Raw genomic sequence first — 26780 nt, 5'->3', positions numbered from 1 at the left:
CGCAGAAGTAGACAGTGTGCTAAAGTTCTGATTGGGAACAGCTTCTGTACAATGCGACACAAGTGTGTAAATCTCCTTACTAAACCATCTGTAAAAAGTTGAATACCGAATGTAACAAAGTCCTGAGAAGATGTTTGCCAGAAAGAACAGTTGAAAATAAGTTATACACCATCCACTATGTCTATGCAATTCCTATAGTTATGTAACGAGAAAACAGGATGATTAAATCTGACATGGTGATATGGAGTAATGAAGAGAAAGAAGCAACCTTAGAATTTAGTGTCCTTTATGATGCTGGGTTGAACAAAGCTGCGAGGGAAAAGATAACAAAATACCAAGGTCGTATGTACGACATAAAAAGAAACTGGAATCTGAGGAAGATCGCCATCATTCTAGTAATTATATATGGGCAACCGTATTCATGAAAAATAATGTAAAAAAAAACTACCTAACAAATATACCCAGTCAGTAAAGTGCAATACAGATACAAACAATTGCATTTAAAGATACGGTTAGAATCTTAAAAAAAATCTCTTAATTGGTACGTATGAGATAGTGAGTAAATGCCTAACATCCCATAGGATTCCCAATTCCCAGCTTGAAGATAATAAGAAAGTTAAAGAAAAAAAAGCGATAATATTATCTTTATGGATCAGTGTTAAAGATATATACGCATTAAAGAAGTACACAGTTATAATCACTATTACAGGGCGTCCCAAAAGAAGCTGACGAATTTTAAATTTGATTACCTTCCTCAATATTTTTGTTATGCTTACCAATTTTCATATGTTGGTAGATGAGCCCCGTCGTGATTGTTTAAAACATAGTAAAATATCATAATCTACTTATTCTAATTTTATTTAGACAAATTAATCTAGGGTATGTTTTTCACAAGGTCTAATTTTAGTTATGAAAAATTATGTTTCTCAAATGTCCACCATTTTCACACTCTTTTGCTCTATGCAGGGCATTGTCCAGCACATCACTTAATGTTTCAGGACTTATGACCTTAATTTCCTCCTCTATATTATTTTAATAGCAGTTATTGTGGTTGGTTTTATTGCATTGGGAGTAGGGGAATTTCTTGTGTTGAAGTTTCGTCGAAATTCTCTTTGAGTTCTATTATTGACTCGTTCAACTGAAAATAGGACTATGATAAATACCCGCTCTTCAGTAGTGTAATGACTTGCGATAACCTCGGAAGGGTTACTCTAGATGATCTGAAAAAAAATCAAAGAAATATATAAAAAATTAAGAAAGTTATGAATTTCTTTTTTAACCATCAGCTTCTTTTGGGACACCTTGTATAATAATTATATAAGTTATAAAATATATATAGCAATTAAGCTACACTGAATATTCTGCGTAGTTTAATCGCCGTATATACTTTATAACTTACTAACTAGCTCTACCTACGTATTGAGCACTTTTGAAGTAAATACTTCAAGTTTACGCATAAATTTATACTTTCGTATATTAATTTTATGTGAGTAAATGAAGTAGCTATATATATATATATATATATATATATATATATATATATATATAAAGGATCCTCAGAACCTAGTCAGAGGATCCTCATGAACCTAGTTGAGATAATATTGATTATTTCCCTTTTTTTGATAAAACAGACAACAACTTTAACGGTGGGAAGTCAACATGTGAGATTTGTGGCAATTTAGTGCTGATTAAGTCAGCCTACAGATTGACCTATAATATTGCCCTTTTGAAACTCTGAGAATGTTAATGCTTCTTTGGACTGTCATACTTAAACAGTGACATACAAGGTGCCTTAAATAAGTTGAAAGACTTTTTTGTACAGGCATTTAAAATTGTCCTCAACTCTTAAAAATTTAATGCGTTTTTGCTATACATCTTCTCAGATGACTGACCAATTTTGATGATTTCAGGTTCAAATTAACAGCTACATCAGGAATTGAAATACACCCTACTAAAGCCTAATTGTCACAGCTGGCGAATTTCAAAAATGCAATCTGGTCACGTACGAGGATTGATATGTAATAAATTTGTTTTAAACCGAGAACAAATGTCACAGAAACGTATGCAATGATTCAGACTGCTTTTGGACCATCTTGCATGAATCAAGCATCAGTTTTTGAGTAGCATAAGAGATTCGAGGAAGGTAGAGAGTTTGTGAGAGATGATAAGAGGCGTGAGTGGAGTAAGGAAATCAAAACACCAGAGTTGATTGTCCAAATGAAGAATTTCAATGATAAGGACTTGTGTGTCTATAGACAACAAGTGCACTATTTGATGTCCGTGTGGGAGCTGTACACACAATTATCTGCAAGAAACAAGATTTGCATGAATGCACCAGGCCACAACTCAATCCTTCTGCAGACTATTTGACCAAGATGGGCATCAAGACAGTTCCTTGCACTCCCTGTAGTCCACACCTTGCTCCCTTTGATTTTTGATTATTCGCTAAGTTCAAGGAAAACCTTACAGGCAGTCATCATAAGATAATTGAGGGGATAAAAGATTCTGTGATGAGCGTCACTGACATACTTAAACAAAAGTTGTTGGAATGGTATAGCAAGTGCATTGAAGCCGGGGGAGATTACTTCACAGACTGAAGTTTCATGTGTGTATTATCAATAGAAGTTGCCATAACAAAAAGAAGTATGGAAACTTATTGAAACTACCTCGTATTTATATCTAAAACAAAAAAAAAAAATTACAAGTAGTGTAATATACTGACGTTTCAAATATTTACCACGACTTTGTATGGCTCCGAGTACTGACCGTCAGCAAAGGAAGTTGAAAAATTTAAACATTTGTGGATTATTTTTTGTGTGGTGTTTTTTTTTATGTCTTTTATGCCTGTTTATGATCCTAGCCTCAAGAATAAGAAAGAGTATTTTGGAAAAAAAAAATCACTCTAAATTTCGATCTCACCCCCTCCCCCCTTTCGACTTGTAACACCTTTTCAAGAAAATCTTAATGGAAACTAACTATATAATAGCGAGTAAGGACCAAATATTGAACCTCTTCATTTTCGGCCCTTGCTCCTTTCTGTCCTGGCTATGTACTTAGTTCCTGCCAAGATTCAAAATGGCTACCACAGATAATTGTACTCAATCGCCATTTACAATAAATATATTAGTTTAAAATTTCTTTTAAAAATTAAAATGTTTTAACGTAAATTATCAGTATATAAAGCCAGAGTAGATTGGCCCTTTACTAATTTTCCCAGTTTATTGCCATCATAATAATTTATGTTGTTATTTATGTAACAAGTATTATCTTCATGGATAATCATCATAATAAATTTAATGTCCATTTTACATGCTGGCATGTGTTGGTTGGCTTTAAGAAATTGATTTCCACACTAACCTATCTCTGGCTACGTCTTTATTTATCCCTCAGGTTCATTTTTATTACTTCCTCCATATCATCTTTGGTTTTCTCCACTAAACTAAATCTGCTACCGTAATCATTCTACACCTTCTGTCTCAAGAACTGTGATCCATTCTTTTAACATGGCCATACCATTGAAATCTCTTTTTCTGCATATTTTCCCTATACTGTCCAGATTTGATCTCATTTTGAGGTCATCAAATCTAATATTGTGTTTAAAATTCGCAGTACACATTCATCTTTTCTCCCCTCATTTTTCTCCATGCAACTCATGTCTTCAACCCTCATTGCCCACGTTTCACTATGTGTACTAAAAATGGATGATCTAATCGATGACGCATGCTGGATTGTGATGCAAGAGTTGTGTAATCACTAACCACTCCTTTCCCAAGTCAGTGTTGCTTGATTCCAGTGGCAAGTAGAAGTTATCAGTGGAGAGCACATACAGCACCTGGTATTCTCAAAATGTTCACCTATTTTAGTACTGACCAGGTTTAACAATGCTTAACTTTGGTAATTTCACGAGAACCAGTGTATTACCGTGATTATGCTATATTGTGCTTAATATATAGGTAACTAGCAGGCTACTCGGCATAGCCCGGTCATAAAATATGCATTAATATGATATTTAATGCATGCAGATTTCGAATGTATCATTATTATTAGAGTTAATGCTCTCCTGATTGTTAAATTGTACTTAATGTAGTGAACAAAATGGAAAGAAACTGAAAGTATTGTTTTTTTCTAAACAGTTTACTTCTTGCAAGTAAAAAAATAACATACTCTAAGATCGAAACCAAAATCTAAAGACAATAAGTACGATAACCATGAGTTCAGCTTGCCACGATTTAAAGTGTTTTCAAACATATTTATTCTTTACATAAAGAAGCTGAGGTAGGACCGATTTGCGCATGCGCAGTCGTGAAACAGTTAATAGATAAAAATCCGATGCTCAACGCCCCCAGTACCAGTTTTTCCATTTTTACCCCTTAGCAACCTTTTTTATCGGATAAAAATCGATTAAAAGTGTTCCACATGTCTGAATACCATATATACCAAATTTCAAGTCTGTAGATAGAAAATTCGTTGAATATATAGGTTAAGAGTTGTCCTCACACACACACATTCTCACTTTTTTAGATATACTAGCATTTCAGCCCGGTGTTGCCCGGGTGTTTGGATGTGTATGTTGAGCAAAAAAAAAAAAAAAAGTGGTAGTAGGAAGGCAGGCTCGAACCCGTACCGCAAAAGAGGAAAAGAACGGAGTAAAAGCCAACGTTTATGCTGTTACGACCATCGCCAAACCGGAAGCGACATTTTTTTAAATTAAGGCTAGACAATCTAAACTTTCAAAAATATCGGCGAAAAAAGTGACCCCCCCCTGTAGAAAAATGCCTAGTTGAAGGGGAAGATATTAATGTTTTTTAGCCAATTTTTCGGTATTTGTCGTATGAAAAGTCGAACTTTAAAACAATACTGATCTTCGTAAAATCTGTCGCCTCTATCGAAAGTTTAAGGCAGACATGCAAACAGACATACATACATTTATATATTGGTAACTAAAAAATTTCGACCCAAACTGATGAAAAAGCTTGCCCTATCTCTGAATACCCTTTATGTAAAATTTCACATATTTAGACCAGAAATTGTCTGAGTAATTTGGAAGAGACTGCAAACGTCAATATTTTTAATTTTGACCCCTATTATGACCCCTTAAAATTTATTGTTTTGGGCTCAAATCAAGTTATTAAGTTAGATCCATGTCCAAAGAACCTATATCTAAAATTTCAAGTGCGTTGACCGAAAATTGTCGGAGGAGTTCGGTAGAGTTCTCAAAGGTCAAATCGTTGAACTTTGACCCCTTAATTGCCAAATTTCTGGCCAAAAACCGATCACATCGATTTTCCCAAATCTCAGTAACCTGTATATCAAATTTCGAGTCTGTAGACTAAAAATTGACAGTTATTGCGTAGGGAAATGTACACAGGCACACAGATACACACACACACACACTTTCACTTATATATAGATAGATAGATAGAATAGTAAAACAATTTTTAGTACATTTTTTTTCAAATGCTAACTTCTTTTCATATCATTGTTTAATCAAACTTCTTTTCATTAAACGTGATACGTGATAAACACAGATACTTTTTGGTTATCTATAAAAACGCGGATTAGATCACTTGTCACCTTCCATTTTTGCAGAAAGTTGTCAGCACTTTCATGGCAAGAGGAAACTAGTAAGATGAAATTATATCAGGAAATCTTTAACTTTTATTTCGCTACTCTCCTCGCGTCTTGAATTTGACGGGTTAGACGAAATATATGTGCGTTGTCTTGCTTTTTAGTCATTCGTATTTTTATACCTCCATTTGTAATATATATACTTATATATTTATATTTCATTTGTGCTTTGTTTCTTTTCGTAGGCATCAAGTTATATCCAGAAATCAACGAAGAAAAACTTATCAGATTCAACACTTTTGAAGAAGCGTCTTTTACTCCTTACACGCAATACATCGAAAGCATTCTGGAAGGTAAGTCATTTTATGTTTCTCTTTAACTCCATTTTGATATGTTTATCTTGAGTTGAAACCATGCTTAGTTTCAGAACAGTTTCCGAGGATTAGTTGTTCTATACAAATCCTGGAGGTGACTGGTTCTCAGTAGACAGCAGTTTCCGATGGTTAGTTGTTCTATACAAGTCCTGGAGGTGACTGGTTCTCAGTAGACAGAGCAGTTTCCGATGGTTAGTTGTTCTATACAAGTCCTGGAGGTGACTAGTTCTCAGTAGACAGTTTTTGAGTTGGAAGCCACAGAGCAAAAGATTCTCCCCGTGTTGGCACAAAGAAAACATATGCGAAGTCGCTACAGGAAAGGTTTATGGAACAATTAATGTTTCTGATTATTTGGTCAAGGAAAATAATTAAATTATTTTCCTTGGCCAGTGTAATCTAAGAAGACTGCCAGACATATAAATTACCTTTATATGAAATTTTAAAAAGATAGGCTCAGACGTTTCGGAACCTATAAGGAAGGAACTCACATATACAATGGATACTGGCATAGGACAGTTGCACGTCAGTGGGTACCAGACAGGGTAGTTGGACTTTAGTGGGCACCAGACTGGAGTAGCTAGACGTAAGTGGACATCGGAATAGGGCAGCTGGACGTCAGTGGGCATTGAAACAGGTAGCTGGACGTTAGTGAGCACCGGACCAGGGCATCTGGACGTTAGTGGACACCGGAATATGGCAGATGGACGTTAGTGGGCGCCGAAACAGGGCAGCTGGACGTCACTGGGAACTGGAACAGGGCAGCTGCACGTTAGTGAGCACTGGAACGGACAACTGGGCGTCAGTAGACACTGGGATGGATAGTTGGATGTCAGCAGACACTGAAACTGGGTAGCTGGACGTCAACAGCTACCGGGAGCTGAAGGAGATGCTGGAGGCAGCAGAAGACGTTGAAAACTGCAGAAGTGAGCTGGTGTTCGCTGGTTTTAGAGGATAGTGTCTGAAGGCAGACAGCTAGTAGTAATTTTGTGGAAAGCAGCCCTAAAAAGGGTCGTTTGAACTATTCCTGTTACGGCTGCTAAGATCTTTCGAACGACTTGACTGGCTTGCTCTCTAACTGGATTGGCTTTTTTGGCAAGGAAGTGCTTTCTTTATGAAATAGTGTTGATACAACAGGCGCGCTCTTGCTAAACAAATAAATGACTAAAATTAATTCCCAACTGAGTTTGTTGCAATCAAAAGTTTTAGATGTATATTGATTGTTTTTATATTAAGTGTAGCTTAAAATCTAAAATCTGCTGTTACTGTTTGTTTGGGAAAAGTCAAGTTTTATTTTTTTTTCTCTCGTTTGTGGTGTAAACAAAATAAAGTCGTTAGCACGCATGCTTAGTATGTGTCGGTCACGTGACTGTTTTATTTATTTATTTTTTTTAGTTTCCACTCAAACCAAAGTAAAACAATACACACGACGACAAGAGGGGCAAACAAAAGCAAAATGTTTTAAAAATGTTTATATTTACATTAGCGGAGAGTGGGGGGGACTTAGCCCGGTCGTAAAATATGCTTAAATATATTTTCATTTATCCAAATTTCATATATATATATATATATATAATGATAGTGTCGTGATTTCAAAAAAAAAAAAAAAAGTATTCAGGTGCCATCAGCTAGAACCAAAACTGTAGCATTCAAAACTGGTGACGTTATCACTGTACCAACGTGATATGCATATGAACTGATTAAAAATAAACTAAGATGAATGTAAAAAATGTACAATGATTTTTTCCAATTTTGACCCATTTAACCCCTTAAAAACTCTATTAACCTGCTAAAGACCCATAAAAGAACGACCCATATAAAATCCAATCATTTGAGGCCACTACCGCTGCTCTGCTACTTTTAGTTTCGGAAAAGATAGAGTTTGAAAATATGGAGACAGACAGTGTGTTTTATAAATTAGATATATGCATACATAAATGTAAGTATGCATATATATATATATATATATATATATTGTGGAGAAAGAAGTGGCTTACCGTTAAAGCGGCTGCGCGTTTGTGCCTGCAGAGCAAAAATTGAGAATCAAGATGGTGACCGCATGCTTTTATGTGGAAAAAAGTCTCGTGGAATTTCGGAGAATCTCGTACCCTGGTTCCATAAATAATGAGGAAAGGAAAGCGGGAGGACAGACGATTTTTAGTCACTAAAGCAAACGGACGTGTGTAAAAGAAGAGGTAGAAGAAAAGAGTGTGGTGAACGAAACAAACAACGACTCGGTTGAAAGTAGAGTCGTAACGAACACAAGCTATTCCGGCATGACGTCAGGATTTGACCCCAAGCTAAGTCCCCTGTTTGATGGCAGTAGCACTGATCACTCAGTGCAGGAATGGGTGGAAAAAGCAGAATTAATATGTCAGCTCAGTGGGGTGAAGCGTATGGAATGCGTGGTCCCAATGCGCCTCACTGGGGGAGCATATGCAGTATACCAGCAGTTGGCTGATGAGAAGAAAACAGATTTCGCCTGCATCAAGTGCGCCCTTTTTACAGCATTTGCGTTAGATCCAGTTACTGCATGGAAGGAATTCATGGCCCGAAAATTACATCCCGGGGAAACGGTGGATGTGTATCTGGCTGAACTAAAAAAGCTATCGGTCCTTTTTTTTGAGGGATGTCAGACAAAGGCTTGATGTGCGCCTTTGTTGCAGGATTACCTAAAAGTGTGGAAGATTTGCTCCGTGCCTCATCCCAAGTGGACGAGATGAACATATCGGAAGTATTGGCACGAGCAATACTAAAGAAAAGCCCTAACACTATAGACCAAGTGGCAGCTGTACAACCATCACAGGTTGGATTGCAGGACCTGGGCGCAGCTACAACCTGCTATAAGTGTGGAGGACCCAACCATTTGGCCCATGATTGTCTTTCGTCATGTCAACCAACTCGGAAACTTGACGGGCCGCAGTGCTACAAGTGCAAAAAACACGGACTCCTGGCCCGCACCTGTCTGGGAAATGGGCAAGAGGAAGAAGCTACAGCGCCAGTCTTCTCCCCAGATCGTCATTGAGCAGGGTGCTACCCACTGTAAGCATACACATTAATGGAAGCAAGCGCCTCGCGCTTGTGGACACTGGGGTGCACCCAGACTCTCGTGAGCAAGATATGCTGTGCCACTTGGAAAGCAGAGAGAATTCCGGTACTAACTGTAAGCGGAGGTTCACTAGACTCTTGTTGGGTGAGCATTATCTGCGCAAGCATCAACGACGGGCCTGCAGTAGCCATGTGTGCCCTGGTTGTGGAGGGAGAGCTTCTCGGGTACGACCTACTCCTGGGTATGGACTTGATTACACAACTGGGTGGAATTACTGTGGACAGAACCGGCAAGGTACAGTTCTCCTGATGTGAGGAACACGTTTGTACTGTCATAACTCTCGACGAGCCTGACTTTCGTGCAGAGTATGATAGAAACACCAATGCATTGATGGCGTCTTGGAAGTGGTCAAACGATCAGCCACCAATATCCTTGTGGAACCGGTTATCGGAATATCCCCCACCCATGTGGCTAAGGGAACAGTATGAAGAAGAACTGCAGATGTGGATCGACAATGGCTGGCTTCTTCTATACCCAGAGGATGAGCTTGGCCCCCTGCGAGGGCTGATTCCCTTGATGGCCGTCGTAAAAGAGACCAAACAAAAGGTTCGCCCTGTCCTAGACTACCGTGAGCTCAATGAGCGTGTCGACCTATATACGGCAAGGGCTGATGTGTGTGCACTCAAATTAAGGGAGTGGCGACAGCAGGGATCGAACGTGGCAACTCTGGACCCACGCAGAGCCTATCTGCAAATACACATTGAGAGGAAATTGTGGCCATTTCAGACTGTGGAAATTGGAGGAACCCGATATTGTCTAACCAGGCTAGGGTTCGGTCTAAATGTGGCACCAGGCATTATGACAGCAATCATGCATGCTATCCGGCAGCAAGATGAGGCAGTGCAACAGGCAACATCCTCATACATCGATGATATATTCGTCAATGAGAGCCTCATGTCAGCGCAATTGGTTAGAATGCACTTTGAGAGCTTTGGACTGACATGTAAGGAACCAGAGCGTCTGTGCGATGGAGCAAAAGTTCTCGGCCTGCACGTGCGCAATAGAAAGGAGGGACTTTGCTGGAGAAGAGGAAGTCACGTCCCCGAGGTCCCATCAAACATCACTCGACGAACAGTGTTTTCGCTTTGTGGAAAGATGGTAGGCCATATCCCTGTGTGCAGTTGGCTCAGGGTGGCCGTGGCAGCCATAAAAAGACGTGCAACAGCCGTGTCGTCGGGATGGGATGATGCAGTACACGATATCACCCTAAGGAGCATGCTGACAGAGACTGTGTCCAGGGTGACCAGTGATGATCCCATTCAAGGAAAGTGGTGCGTCAGTGGGAATGAGTTCACGGTCTGGGTGGATGCTAGTTCACTGGCCCTTGGAGTTGCCCTTGCAGTTAATGATTCCATTATTGAAGATGCCTGTTGGCTTCGGCCAGAGAATGATTCGAGGCACATAAACCTGGCCGAACTTGATGCCACATTGAAGGGCGTTAACTTGGTGCTTCAATGGCTAGCCAAGGTTCTACATATCATGACTGACTCAGTATGCACTCATCGGTGGATAACGGATGCATTTAGTGGAAGAGCACGGCTGATGATACGAGCATCAGGTGAGATTGTTATTCGAAGACGGCTTGCCACCTTGGTCGACACCATCACAGAGTACAACCTGACCATGGACATTGTGTTGATCAGGTCTGCGCTCAACAAAGCAGGTGCTCTGACAAGAGTCCCTCAACAATGGCTTCTGGCTGGTGCTCAGAGAGATTCTGATAATCTGCAAAACATATGTGCAGCAGTTGTGTGTAATGTGGATGCAGCACGCATCATGGACATTCATCGACAGTGTGGACATCCTGGCATCAAGCGGACACTGTACTTTGTCAAGATGATTGATCCAGGAGTAGAAAAAAAAGATATCCGGAGAGTGGTGGAAAGTTGCGAGGCCTGCCAATCCATCGACCCAGCTCCAGCACGATGGAAGAAAGGGGAGTTGGGAGTGAGTGGTAAGTGGCAGAGAGTGGGCATAGACATCACACACTGCGGTGGCAACCACTTCCTTACCCTCATCGATTGTGGGCCTACACGTTTCGCGGTCTGGAGACTCCTCGGGCGCCAGGACTCTTGCAACATTATTTGCCAGCTGTCATCCATGTTCTGTGAAAGAGGTGTGCCCGATGAAGTGCTGACGGACAACGACCCAGCCTTTTGCAGCCATCAGATGAGGCAGTTCTTACAAGAATGGGGTGTGCGGCTGTAGCTTAGATACGCGTATGTGCCTTCTGGCAATGGTATAGCTGAGAGAAACCATCGCAGCATCAAAACTATTGCAGCCAGGAAGCAGTGCACCATCGCAGAAGCTGTGTACTGGTATAATCTCATGCTGAAGGATGGCATCTCTCCAGGAACGGCGCCTGCAAACGCAATCTATCAGTACCATGTCCGAGAAAAAGGAATCCACCCCAATACAACTGTGGCCACTGAGATAGAACGGAATCGATATGCCAAAGGGGATGCTGTCTGGGTGAAGCCGCCAGGAAACCGATGTACTGACAAGTATAAATGGGGCACAGTGACCCATGTGGTGAGTCAGCAGTGTGCCCAGGTTGATGGCGTACCCCGTCACATTAGGGACCTACGGCCGGTGACACATGTACCACCTCCAGTAGACGATGAGAGTGACTCTGAGACGCGTGGGCCATCGCTTTGGTTTGCACCATCCCTATCAAGCAGTGACTGATATCAGTAGCCTCCATGGAGATGAAGCCTTCCCCGACCATCAGGCAGTGGATGAGAGCGCACGCGAAGATGAGAGCAGCACTGTCCCCCTTCGCAGAAGCACTTGACGGTGGCGATCGCCATCCCCCTGCCGTCTCTGTGATCATGAGATCAGGGGGGAGTGTGGAGAAAGAAGTGGCTTACCGTTAAAGCGGCTGCGCGTTTGTGCCTGCAGAGCACAAATTGAGAATCAAGATGGCGCCCGCATGCGTTTATGTGGAAAAAAGTCTTGGAGAATCTCGTACCCTGGTTCCATAAATAACGAGGAAAGGAAAGCGGGAGGACAGACGATTTTTAGTCGCTAAAGCGAACGGACGTGTGTAAAAGAAGAGGTAGAAGAAAAGAGTGTGGTGAACGAAACAAACAACGACTCAGTTGAAAGTAGAGTCGTAACGAACACACACACACACATTATATATATATATATATATATATATATATATATAGAGAGAGAGAGAGAATACGGCATAAATCACGTTGACACACTGGTTCCCTTTAGATCATCGAAATTAAGCAACGGTGAATTTGGTCAGTACTAAATTAGCTTACCACTAACAGGAAGGGGACGCCTGGCTTTGCCCGGGCGTAAAATACGCTTAAATATGATGTTTTAATTTGTACAGATTTTATAAATATGATTAGTCGTGATTTAAAAAAAAAAAAGTATTCGGGTACCATCAGCTAGAATCGAAATCGAAACTGTAGCATTCAAAGCTGGTACCAACGTGATACGCATAGGAACTGATTAAAAATAAACTAAGATGAATGTACAAAATATATAACGATTTTTCAACTTTGACCCATTTTTAACCCCTTAAAAATTATTTTAGCCGGCTAAAGACCCATAAAACAATCGTCCACAAAACATCCAATCGTTTGAGGCCTCTAGCGCCCCTCTGCGACTTTTAGTTTCGGAGGAGATAAAGTTTGAAAATATAGAGACAGACAGAGAGATATACAGCCTTTTCTATATTAGATATTTGTATTATAACTTCAGCAATCAAATGGTTTTGCTTTTTAATTTCAATTCTAAGAAGTTTTTTCTTCAAATATATAAAACGAATTCTATTGTGAAACCAATGATCATGACAGAATCCAGTTTGTCTTATTCGAATCGGGAACAATTTATTTTAAAATGAATAAAATCTAATTTTATTTCATTTACATTAATACAAGATGTTTACATTTACGAATTGCACTTCATCTTCAGCGATCAGAGGAACCTATTTTTTTAATGGTTGTGGGAAGTGATAACATATATACGGATGAAGGTATGCGTGTTATTCTTCATATCGTAATGGTCATACACATTAATATAAAGATCGAAAATGATTTAAAGTGGAATTGTTAGAAAAAAAGAAAGTGAGGCTGAGCATTCAACGGCAAAATATAATCAGATTAAACACATAGAAGATACTGCCACGTCTGCAGCAAAGAAAGGTGGGTTTTAACTACTGAGAAAGAAAACTATCTTTTAGATAAAACCACAGGTCGCCCAGGCATGTAGTTACCACATCTTTGCTGGTGCACCAACTACTAGTCTAGATAGAGTTAAAAAAAAAAAAAAAAAAGAGAGAGTCGTCGTATACCTAATGGGTTTCTCCCACCGTCCATCAAGGTGTAGTTTCTGCCCCATCATCACAACGTTGCATCTCTCTGCATATTTTATACTAGCCTGGGTGGCCGGCGTTGCCCGGGTGTTTGGAAATGTGTTAAGCAAAAAAAAAAAGTGGTAGTAGATAGGCAGGCAGGCAGGCAGGCTCGAGCCCGTACTGCAAAGAAGGAAAAGAACGTGGAAAAAAATGACGTCTTTACTGTTGCATCCATCGCCAAACCGGGAGTGACGAAGGTTTAAATTACGGCTAGTCAATCGAAAAGAGAGGATAACTTTCGAAAATATCAGAAAAAAAACCCCTCCTTGTAGAGGTCCTGGATATGACCTAAAACTATATCCGATGGTGAGGCCCCCACCTTGCGGGCCTTGGGGGGGGGGGTGAAGCCACTCTTTAATTGCCATTGCTCCCAGGTCCACTCTGACCCGGAGTGGTAGTACCTGTTAGGGCCCCAACTATGGGTTAAATAGAATCTGACTTAAAAAAAAAAAAATACTCCATTAAAAATCGTTCCTCAAAATAACTAGATTCGGCATTAAATAACCTGAAAAAGGTTGATATGCTGTAAAACAAAAACAACTAACCAACCTCCATGTAGAAAAGTGCCCAATTGAGCGTGAAGGAATTAATGTTTTAACCAATTTCTCGATATTTGTCCGAAGGGTCGTGCTTTCAAAACCGATACCAATTTTGTGAAAATCTGTCGCCAGTGTCGAAAGTTTAAAGTCGACATACATACATACATTTAAACAAACAAGTGAGATTTATATTAAAGGAGTATTTCCACAGAACGTGCTCTAATGAACTTGCTGCATTTGCACCTTACTTCACGTAAATATTTGTACCAAATTTCCACCCCATCAATATAGATGGCAGAAACCTTTCTACACTAATAGCTCCTTTCTCAAACTGCATGCCTTTGGAATTCTTTCTACCCCCTGTTTCTCTGACAATATCAACATACAGAAATTTGAATGTAATGCAAACAAGCATCTTCCTGCACCTCCCACACACACACACTCAGGATGTCCTTATAAATCCGGTCCTAATCAAAGTAGTCCCTTTACCTCTCTGTGGTAGTATGGATTGTGAAGAAGAAATTGAAAAAAAAGAAGCTTAGAATGATTGTTAGAATTGAAAAGAATAAACTTTATAAAACTAATTCTCTTTTTCTTTTCTTTTTTTTTAATGCTACGTTCTTAATAGTTTTTATTTTCTACTACAGAAAATGGCAAAAGGAAGAAAACAATAATCTTGCAGTATCTCTTCTTTTAAACAATAAAACTTTCTCCGTTATATATTCATGTCTAGAATAAAACCTTTGATACGATCTTCAGTATCTAGTATCTGCTAGGTGTGGCAGGAGACGTTCATGGAAGTATCTCTCAATCTTGGCGTATGATAAGGGGAGATTACTGTATCAGAATCCTAATCTTAAGAACAAAAGTTTCTTGATGTGTTCTCCCGAGTTATCTCCCTTTACAATTATAAACGTTATCCGTCCCATCCGATTACAGATAATCCTCATTCAATGTTGGTCAATGTTTGTTCTTCGATTCTGTTATGGGAGGCCATAAATAGCTTTCTGTAATTATGAGACTTTCTTTCCATTAAATTTGGCAATTGTATTCTGCCATAATAGAGGAATGCAAATGCAATCTCGTTGGTATGAATAGTCTCAAATCTTTGGTATTAAATGAAAAGAATGTGATTCAAATGATCTTACGTTCAACCATTAAAAGTGCGAGGTGACGGTGGTTCAATGGTTAACGACACGGACTGACGACTTTGAGTGTCTCGAAATCCAGTTAATTGCATAAAAATCATGTTCACTTAGGATGATGGCAACTTTTACTTGGTCTCTCCTGTAAGTACCCGATGTCTTTCTAGAAAGAATTTTAACTAGAAAAATTTCAGGGAATCCAGTGCCAGCAATATAGTTTTCATATTCATACGAATTGATAATGACTCATAAAAATCCAGCTATATCTATAGGATTTTTCTGTGGATACGGACATTATCTTTGTGGTTGCAAATAAAACAATACTAAAATTTTAAAAACATATCTTTATTATTTTTATTAGAATCTTTTGATTCGGGGCCCATGGTGCGGTGGATAGAGGCGTTGAATCTCTACAGTCCCAGATAAGCATTGTCTGAAGATAGCGGTTTCAATCCTACCCAAAGCAGGCCAGAGGATTAGTTGCCCAAAACGTGGGGAAACAACAACTATGGAAGGCAGTAATTACTGAAGATGCAGTTACAAGGCTCAGCATTGCTATCCCATCACAGTTAATCACCCAAAGAAGGTCAAAGGATGAATTAGCCGAAACGTGGTGACACAACTACTATGAAGATGAGGATAGCAATCCATACGAAAGAATGAATAAATAAATATCATTGAATTTGGTATTTTAGCTATTTTTAATTCCTGTTTTTAAACTGACAAGGAAACATAGCTTATATCGATTTGGAACTTATTCAGAATATGGACCGTGTTATTTTTTTAGATAGTTTTCAAGTTAAATTCAAATTTTAACTGTTTTACCTTTTTATTAAATTATCAGTTAAAAGTACAGAATAGATAAAATATGCTCTCAGTTCACCATAAGAATAGTTTTCTAAATGATAACGTCATCATTTCAACAATGTCCGTATTATGCACAAATACCCTTGTAACAATTTGATTTCAAATATTTTTTTAGTAAAATAATGTCAGATTATGAAACAAAAACGCGTTTTTTTGAGGGGGCGGAGGAGTTATAGGAAAACAATTTTTCCACTAAGATTTTGATTTTCTTTTTTGATATATTGTGCACCATAAATTTGATCCAATATAAATGAAAGATTTTGACTAGATCCTTACTTCGCTTGTACCAAAGCTGATGGAAAATGAAGTCCATTTTGCAGTTTTACTATGTAATTTTAGCAAATGTGTAATAGGACCACATACACTACCTCATTCAACAACACAACCGACTCCATTTAGAGAAACCCTTTCTTTTATCCACTTTCTTTCTCCTTTCTTTTGGAGACGCCTGCAGACAGTTGCTAGTTACACTAGTCAAGTGGGTTTATCTTGGGTTTAGCTAGATTGGAATTCTATCTTGTGTAGGATCGTGGCAACCAGGAGAATATAATTGATGTCCCCAACCTGGGGGGTCCTTTATCACCTGACAGCAGGCACTCATTTCAGACTGGCAACAATTTAAAATCCGCTCTAGAGCTTTGCTGTTGAAATTCGTTCGTGCATGACATTTTATAGATAGGTAACGGGTAGGGTTAGATGCTATCAGGCATACACGTCAGCCAATAGGCGATCATCCTGTCACACTCATACTCATTCTGATTGGTCAATTGCCAATCCCGCACAAGCATCCCCCCCCGCAAGAAAGTTCTGTGAATGATGACTGAGTAGCTGTTCAACTGTTATTTGATAGCGAGTGCGTTTCACTGCTTTGTTTGCCAATCTTGGAAGCTTTTGCCATAATCTGCTGCTTTATCTTTTTATAGTGGTATAAAATCTCGCTTTCAGTCTGTATTAATTCTTATATTTTACTTGTTTGAATCTTTTCCATTGTCCCTTGAACCATGACTCAATTCGACCTAGATCTTTCCTTAATCTCTTCAGGTCACCTTCAACTCTCCTTCTCCAATATGGTTCGTTTTTTGTTTCATTTTTGGTTCTTTTACTCCTATCATTTCAACAACCAATACGATTACTGCCTGCAAAATGTCTCTGACATCTGTTATACTCTCTATATACTCTTATTCATTATGCTGTTCACTTTATTTGCCGCATTCTTTAACTTTGATTGGTCAATATTCATGCAATTAAAAACTGTCCTTTTTTACTACTTTTCATTAATTTAAGCCAAACCCAAACAATATTTTTGATACTATTCTCCAGATATGGATTCATTAGCAAAACAGTATTTATATTAAAATGTTATCAACACAACTCAGTTCAGCTGAAGTTATTTTCTCCTTGTTTTGAGTTGAGTCAGTACCCAGCAAAATGGAGCCAGCAAGGCAATCGGGAATTGCCGCTATTCTTTCACATAAAAGCTTTAACTAAGCTCTATTATAACAATTATTACTGTTAAATCCATTCCCACAGGAGTTGAGTCACATAAAAAAGAAACACTTGAGTTTACATATTGGCTAAATAAAGAATTTCTTGGGAAAGGACCGTCGTGTGTCTATAGAAATAATAAGTGCACAATTTGATGTGGATGTGGAAACTGCACACAACATTATTCATGAGGAACTGAAGATGCGGAAGATTTTCACAAAGGTTGTCCCATCCTTGTCAAAGACCATATAATCAAGATGCACAGCAAGACAGTTCCTCACTCTTCCTGCTTCTATTAATTATTCCCTAAGCTCAAGGAAAACCTAAGATGAAAGAGGCTGTGACGAGGGTCATTGACATCATCTACAGTAGAGTTCTTGAGTAGATTTTGAGTTGCTGTCAGTTTAGAATGATCGCCCACTGCTAGGCGATAAAGGACCTTCCTAGGTTGGGTACGTCAACTATACTCTCCTGGTTGTGACTATGCTACACAAGATAGAACTCCAATCTCGCTTAGCCCACTATAAAACCACCTGACCATTTATTCTTCTGGTATTTTTATACATTAGAGTTCGTTGTCGTTCTTTTAAGCAAAGCAGCAAAATAAATCTAGTTTAGCAAAGGAAACAGCGACTTTTTTTTATTTTTTGCCTGCGTAAAGTAAACGGATCCCAGAGACGTGTGAAATAAACGGTTAGGGGTACGTGTTGTGTAATGTATCCTTCTGCTCAAGTAATCAAACAGTTCATTGATATAAGCAAAACATATGAAAAAAAAATGGCGCAAACGGACATATAAAACAATTTTTGCTTTTACTTTTTTCTAAAAGCAAAAGGAAGTCGTCATTTTGGATATGCTCACATCCATCTAAAAATGTTATGGAATTATTTTTATTCAGCACAAGCAAAGTATACTACCCCTTAGACGTAACAGGAAACTATTTAAAACCATGTCCACAGGGGTACTATTTAAGGAGTTGGGGAGCGAGATATCTGTTTGTATTCCATTTAAATTTCAGCATGTAAGTACAGCAAGGGAAGCAGGAAATAGCGAAGGAATTCCAAGTTCTAGCAGTACAAGGGGAGAAGCTATTAGAGTAAAAGCTTTCCTGCATCAAAGTATCTATATAGTGAAGGGGTGGAATTTTGCTGCTCGTCAGATTAGTAGGGGGTATTTACATTGAGAAGTGACAAGAACCAAGCGCTCATTATAGCACATTCCATTAAAGTACTTGTAAATCAAGTACAGGAATGCAACATCGCAGCGATGGGGCAGGGGATGTAGTTTGGTTGATAGTGCAGGAGCTATTAGATTAGAAGCTCGATTCTTGATCCTGTTAAAGAGAAAGAGACTAGTGCACTAGCGAAGACATAACAACTCCACTCCATGCATGTGCGAATGGTGGCTTTGTAAAAATACAGGATACTGTCATGTGTAAGTAGTTTTCTAGCACAGTAGAGGGAGACACCTTTCTTTGCAGCAGCCTTGGCAGTGTCTTCTATTGTTATTAATTTAAAAAAGAAAACACCTTATTGTCAGCAGCCTATATCATCTACAGGGTGGTCAAAAAGTCAGGTAACATTTTAAAGAAAAACGATATTAGCAATACACATATATTTAAGTACCATACATTGAAATATAAAATGAAACAAACATGAAATATGTTTATTTTGTTAATTGTCGTCCATTTCTCTCTATCAATCGCTGGAAGCGATTAACCACTGATTGTGTAACACGTGTAATCATGTCAGCTGATATCCGCGCAATCTCCTCTTCAATAAATAACTTTAAAGACGCTATTGTATCAGGCTTCTTGCCATAAATGCTATCCTTTACATAGCCCCAAAGCCAGAAATCAGGAGGGGTAGTTTATATATTACACTCAAATATTTAAACAAATAATATTAAACGAATAGAGATTATAATGGATCATATTGTTTCTTCTACCTTTAACATTTTACCTGACTTTTTGACCACCCTGTATATAAATAAAAGGCAAGGCGGTTGCACATTTTTGTATGCCCAAGAAAAGCTTTTTTCGCCAGGCTTCTCGACAAGGTTACTATTTTTTTTTGGGGGGGGGGGATATTTTGGAAAAATTTCTTTATACTTCCTAGATTATAATATCTCTGATTCGCAAACAGACATTGTCTCTCTTTATTTTGATCGAGTATTAACAAAATGCTTGTTTGTGTTTCTCGTATAAATAAAGCAAAACTAATCGAAGCAAAGCTACTCGTTGGCCTTCATGTCCGGGGCGTCTTGAAGACCATCAGCTTTGATGAATGTTAGGGAAACCCTTCATATCAGACAATTTCTATTCATTTAGACACTGCCAGCGCTCCCCAACATCGTGGGGAAACAACAAATACGGCAGAAATCTGAAAGGTTAACTGACATAAAGCCAGAGTTAAGTGTGTGATTCTTATCCGCTATGGCGTTATGGTTAAAATCGCTAAATTTGAACGCTTTACACTTTCTGTTGCGTCACGGCATAGCGGTAAGATGTCAGGTTTTGTTTTACTTTATTTTCCTCTTTTTTCGTTGCGGGTTTGGTCCGGCTTGCCTACTACCACTTGTTTTTTTTCTTTTTCACACACCTCCAAACATCCGGGCAATGCCAGGCACTCCCGCTTGTTTTATATATAAAGTAAAATAATTTATTTTCCCTTACCTTTGTGATTAATATGTTTTTGCATTACATGCTACATAAAAAGTAACCGTTTCATTAGCCATATAAGACAAATTTGTCTATGTAAAATAACAATAATTCTATATTCAATTGATTTTGATTAAATTTCATATTTAATCCAATCAACAGTTTTTGATTTGATTACAAATTAGTAGGGAGACCCGACATTACCTGGGATTGAATGAAGATCAACGAACGTTTCACATTCCTATATATTATTATTTCTATATTATTCCTAACGTCTTGAAATCGCCCATTTTTCAATGAAATCGATTGATTACCTGCTCTAGTTGGGAACACACCGTGGTGCACTGGGAAAAATGTTACATGCCTCTCTGCAGTGATTTAGTCCACAATACGTTGTAGTTTACATTGCACTAAAACGCACCTACTGTCGATATTATAAAATTATTTTCAAACATAATGGCTTAAATTAAAGTTTAAAAATTCACATTTAACAATCAAGTGCAATGGTTCAGTTGTCCTCTAAACAGAAACATTTGTCACTGTCATATCAAAGAACCTTCTGTTGACTTTATATGTTAAACCTTTCTACTTGTGCAGTTATAGTCGCTTTAATTTAAGTTTAAAATAAAAATGGTAAGTATCATGGTTTAATTGTACTTTAAACAGAAATATTTATTTCAGACATGACCCTCTTATATTCAAGATTCTGCTGTTGATTTTATATGTGGGGCCTTTCCCTTTGTGTGATAAGACTTCTCATATGCACCTATGATGTTGGGCTGTATAAGATGTTAACTTTGGTCAAAATCGCCTGTTCCTTCTTTCATCTTTGATCAAGTTATAAGACATTAATGACGCATGCATATATATATATATATATATATATATATAATTATTTCGTAATTTGTGCAAATTCCCAAATACTTTGAACAAGTGTAGATTTATAAATGAATATGCAATAACATTAGACTTCGTGGTTTAGTGGGGGATGCTCTTTTCTCTTCCCTGCAACCTCTCTCTCACAGAAGAGACGTTGCGAGCCTGTCTTTGTTTTATCGTTATTTCCATGGAAGGTGCTCGTCTGAGCTCCAATCCCTCGTACCCCCTCGCCAATCTTTTACGAGAAACACCCATCTGGCTGAAACTACTGTCAATAATTTTCCCCGCTCTTTATCTGTGCCTAAATCAAAACGTAGATTCCATGAGCAAAGCTTCTTTCTTAGAACTGCACGCCAGTGTCACTCTCTGCCGCTTGCCTGTTTCCCACCTGACTACAACTTGGACGTCTTCAAGTCAAACATAGATAAACTCCTGACAAACCGCCCCCTTAAGTAAGACACTCTATCAAAACCCCCACTACTAATGATTACTACAATACTATCTCATTGATTACTGTACACGCAATAACCCTTATCCCTGAGTGGCCTTCGGGTCTTGATAAGTGGTGACCCTCATGTAAAAAAAAAAATCGCTGGCTTGTTATTTCAAATTTTTGTCTCTTTGATTTAATAAGTTATTGTCAAGACACATTTCCAAAACTAGATCTATTAATCAACTCAATTGTTTTCTAATCGAGTATATATTACTGAAACAAATTAACATAGTAAAACAATTCACAGAATTTTATCCCTATCTGGTCAACAATATTTCCACTTTTAAACAGTAGAACTGAGAATATGTTTCAAATAAAAAATAAATAATGCATACTAATAACAGAATAGAACACATAATAAATAACAGAATTCCGGTTTTGGGTGTATAGTGAAATAGAAAAGACTAACAACACAAACCCGATTTTCATGTAGGTTGGTTTTTGTTCTAGGCATAATCACATAACGATGGGGTGTTAAATCGTTCGGTAGGGATAAATAAAAATATAGACTACTTTATAAGTTTGTGGAAGGATATTATAATCGTAAAATATACCTTTTATATGCATGTTTGAAATAAAATACAATTTCTTATATCTAACGAGGCAGGAGTTAAGCTTTGACATTTTTGTAGAAATTGAATGGATTTTTTACTTACTACGTTAAAGAAAAGGAATAAAGGAAGGAAGAGCAAGAAACGTTTTCATAAAAAATCTTTGTGTAATAGAGGGTTTAGGAATCTAAATAATCCCCTATCCCACAGTTCAAATGACCCGATGTGTTTCTCAATAAATTCCTAAAGAATTGACATTTACAATTTTTGACAGTATCTGTTTCGTAGCACAAAATCAATTATTATATGAATAAGTGAACCTATTTTGTCCTTAACTCATCAGAAGAAATAGCAACAATCAATCCATCAAAGTAAAATAAATTGCGTTTTGACATGATTAAAATCGGAAAATTGGAAGAGAAGCTGTAAATACCTTATATGTTTCCATTGCGCCATTTTGAATTTCAGAAATTTTAAAATTCAAAATTGCGTAATGGAAACATATAAGGTATTTACAGCTTCTATTCCAATTTTCCCATTTAAATCATGTCAACATGCACTTTATTACCTTTTGACGGATTGATTGTTGCTATTTCTTCTGATGAGTTAAGGGCAAAATAGATTCACTGATTAATATAATAACTGGTGCTACCAGATTAAATTGAAGAATTGTCAGATTGAGAAGAACTGTCAGTTAGGCTCCAGCATCTGTCCCATTGATGAAATGCTGCATCCCTCTGCCTATTTTACAAGTATTTTAATGGAAGGTGCTCTGACGAACTACAAGCCCTTATACCCCTTCGATGGTAATACCCCCGACAAACTTGACTGGCAGCAAAATCCCACCCCTTACACAGCATAGATCCCCAAATGCCAGAAAGCCTTTAACTTTAATAGTTTCTTCCCCAGAACCGCTAGACTTTGAAATTCCCTTCTGGGTTTCTGCTTCCCCGACTGTACTGACATGCAGAAATTCAAGTGTAATGTAAACAGATACCTTGCTGCTCAACTCCCTACATAGTATTCCTGCAATTTATGTCCCAGATAGTAGTCCCTTACATCAAAGTGTCACTGTGCCATGTTTAGAATGGAAATGCATTAAAAAAAGCACCAAACGTTGATATTTTTTTTTCATTTCTTTTTGCAAAATTCAATTATGTTCTGCAAAGTTAAAAGCAAAAACAACAATTTTCTCTGCAATACACCAAACCAAATACCATGAATAAATATAAGATATTAAAAGCATGAAGCATGAACATTAAATACAGCCTTAGATAATTCAAAAAGGGTTGATATATTGTAAAATAAAAACAACCAAACCAGGCTCCAAGCATAACTATTTGAATGTATAAAGAATTTGAAACATAAAACCTTTTTCCAAAGTTACTGGATTCTGCATTAAATGACCGGAAACGGGTTGATATGTCGTCAAACAAAAAAGCTAAACCAAAAGACCGGAGAAGTTTACTTGTAACACAGACTGAATGTGTGATAATTATCGTAAACTAGCAGAGACGCTTGGCATAACCCGGCCGTAAAATATGCTTAAATATGATATTTTAATTTATGCAAATTTCCTATATATTATTATAGTCAATTTTTTATCGATTCATATATATTATAAAGTTGTGATTTCAAACATAAAATATTCATATGACTTGGGTGCATAAACTTGAATCAAAACCTAAAACAAAACTTATAAAGAATATATATATATATATATATATATATATATATATATATATATATATATAATATAAAGCTGAATGGCTGTGTGTGTGTGTCTGGTCAGGAATAGGCTCCTATATGGTTGACTATTATTGAAAACTGATTACATATAATGATAGAAGATGTATCGAGACATAGGAATGGGTATGTTCGATCTGGCAGAACAGTGGTTCATTCAAATTGTGGGGTCTGCGTACGCGCCTGGTCCACAAAGTATGGGGGAAAAAATTTAAAGATTAAAAAAAAACGTGTACAAGTTTTTTTGATATATATGTACATAAAACATACTTATCAAAGTATTATTAACTTAAATAGGGATGGTATAATAAAATTATGGGGTCTGCGTTCGCGCCTGGCCTCCATAGAATGGAAATAGGCACAAACTTTAATAAAGACTTTTCATATCTATCTGCGTAAGTATACTTTGATAATTATATTTCAGTTTGAAGAAATATTGTATAATAAAATTATGGCGTGTTCGTTCGCACCTGACCTCCATAGAATGGAAATATGTCACAAAGATTAACAAGAATATTGTGATAAGTGTTTCAGTGTGAACAGGTATGGTATAATAAATTATGGGGTTTATCTATTTTACTTTTACTTTCATCATATTTTTTTTTTGGTTATGATACCCTCAAATTCGAAGCTATCTCTTTACAACCCTTCCTTTTCAAAACCTATCATATTTTCATAAATCAGAGTCCATTTTCTGTAGGCTGTTTTTGAACCCAGTCAACGATGGGTACTTTTGCTAGTATATATATATATCCTTCATAAGTTTTGTTTTAGGTTATATAATTTCTTTTCAGTTAACGAAATAAAAACATTAAGAAATTGACGTGCGGGGTTTGAACCTACAGACTACGCCATGCAAAAAAACAAAAATAAATAAAAAAATAAAATAAATTAAAAAAAAAACTATCAACTTACACACAGTAGAATTTTCACGGCTCGTTGTTCTATTATTGTTGTTAAGCGACAATATGGAAAAAATGGCTTCACGGGTGATAGATCAATTAAAATAACGGTAATGATCATCGGTAATTATCGGGGATATTCTGAGACAAAACTTAACTATGGGCACTCCCAGACTTATACACTAAAATTCTGTAAATTTTAAAGAAAATCTGTTCAGCCGTTTCGGAATGCATAAGGAACTAAATCACACACACGAAGTTAAATTTGTATAATTGTAGATAAAAAAGAATGACATGCGTATGAGATATTCTTTACATGTGAAAGGTGGAGAACTTCAACAACAAAAATAACTTGTTTCAGTGCTCTATCTTTAACTCGTGTATGAGGTTGACTTTGTTTAGATGTTGCTACGTATTAAGAAACAAAAGCGATGCCAAAAACAATTATTATTCCTGTTTCTCTGAGAGGTCTTCGAAGTAAGGAGTTATGTAAATAACAACCCAGCAAGAGTATTGCTAATTTAGCCCAAGTTACACAACATCTTTTATTCATAAGTGCAGATGGGGGGGGGGCTTTATTCAAATTTTCAATAGTACAGTAGTTCCAACGATGTTGTAACGCTTGATGAATTCCCTGAGAATTTCTCCAGCTGAAAACGGGGCGTTGGCTTATGCAGTCTTTTATATTTTACCCGTATGTTCAGAGTATAAACATTCTGATTTGTCGCTTTTCATAAGGGTGTGAAACAAGGTCAAGTTGACAGAGAGAATATCTACTTCGTTAAAAAAAAAAAAAAAAAAAAAAAAGAGCAGCTTAAAGCGTTTAAAAATATTTTTCTCACAAACAAGTCGAGCATAGGAAGACCGAAATTTTGCTTGTAGAAATTATTATTTAACGGAAAATAATGGATATCAGTGATAAGTCTGATAATTTTTATTAGTGTTCGGAGAGAAATAGCAATTAATGTTATTTTTTTTTTTTTAGAGGTTACTAAAAAACAAAATACACACAAAAAACACTTTCATTTTATATACACATCCAATATTCTGAATTCTAAAAAAGAACAGAAACAGCACTGAATTCTAACGGCAACATGTCTTTTTAGCAAAGATTCACTCATTCAAAACCAATAAACGCTATGCATACTTTGAATGCTAACAGCTATCTCTTCGTTCGAAACAGAACAAAGACATCGATTTCACATTACAAACACAACAAATATGCTTTCAAATATTGTACGTTCATTTTATTTCTTAAAATAAATCTTCCTAAGCAAGTCTTGAAATAAAGACAAAACGTTGATGAACATTTAAATAATATTGCTTTTTTTCTTTTTCATTTTCTCCATCATGTTGGAATATTATTTTCATCATCATCATCATCTATATATATATATATATATATATATATATATATATATATATATATATATTAGTGATGGGACGATTCCAATATTTTTCTTAATTCTGATATAATTACCAATTCCATACTAAATTCCCGTTTTTGATTCTTTATAAATCTCTAAATATTTGACTATATAGTTGAATTTTTTCTGATTATTGTAAACACACACACACGCGTTTAATGTGCAAATGTTTTCCTAAACGTAAAAATGTTCTTGTGGGGGACGATCTATCGATTTTAGCTTTACTGGTCGTTAAAATCAATAAATATTTATTATTTTGTAATTATTGCCAGTAATGTCTTTAACAGCTTTAAACAAAATCAAATAAAAAAGACAATTAAAAGAATCGTTTTGGCATCGGAAAATCGGTATAAGTTTTTCCGATTCTGATATCCTCAAATATTTTGATTTTGCCGATTCCAATTAATCGTCTCAACACATACTAACTATATAAGTTATAAAATATGTATGGTAATTAAGCTACACAAAATATTCCGCGTTTCATCCATGCTAGAATTCATCAGGCTTATGCCTAGCATATATGAAACGCGGAATATTCTGTGTAGCTTAATTGCCATATATATTTTATAACGTACTACCTTGCTCTACCTACGTATTGAGCACTGTTGAAGTAAATGCTTAAAGTTTATGAATAAATTTATACTTTCGTATATTAATTTAT

At 37.1% G+C, this 26780-nt stretch overlaps 1 protein-coding gene across 1 annotated transcript in view; it reads left to right on the top strand.

Moving 5' to 3' along the window:
• Window positions 1-26780, top strand: part of LOC145296860 (sodium/potassium-transporting ATPase subunit beta-1-like) — a 676983-nt gene that overhangs the window by 552778 nt on the left and 97425 nt on the right. The window contains exon 2 of the mRNA XM_080142994.1: window positions 5814-5921. Within this exon, the coding sequence (XP_079999120.1) occupies window positions 5814-5921 (108 nt within the window). The remainder of the gene's footprint in view (window positions 1-5813; window positions 5922-26780) is intronic.

The sequence above is a fragment of the Euprymna scolopes genome, chromosome 17 (genome assembly GCF_053919585.1).
Source record: "Euprymna scolopes isolate OS-2025 chromosome 17, ASM5391958v1, whole genome shotgun sequence".
In the NCBI taxonomy this organism is placed as follows: Eukaryota; Metazoa; Mollusca; class Cephalopoda; order Sepiida; family Sepiolidae; genus Euprymna; species Euprymna scolopes.
This window is presented reverse-complemented; position numbering and strand designations above follow the sequence as displayed.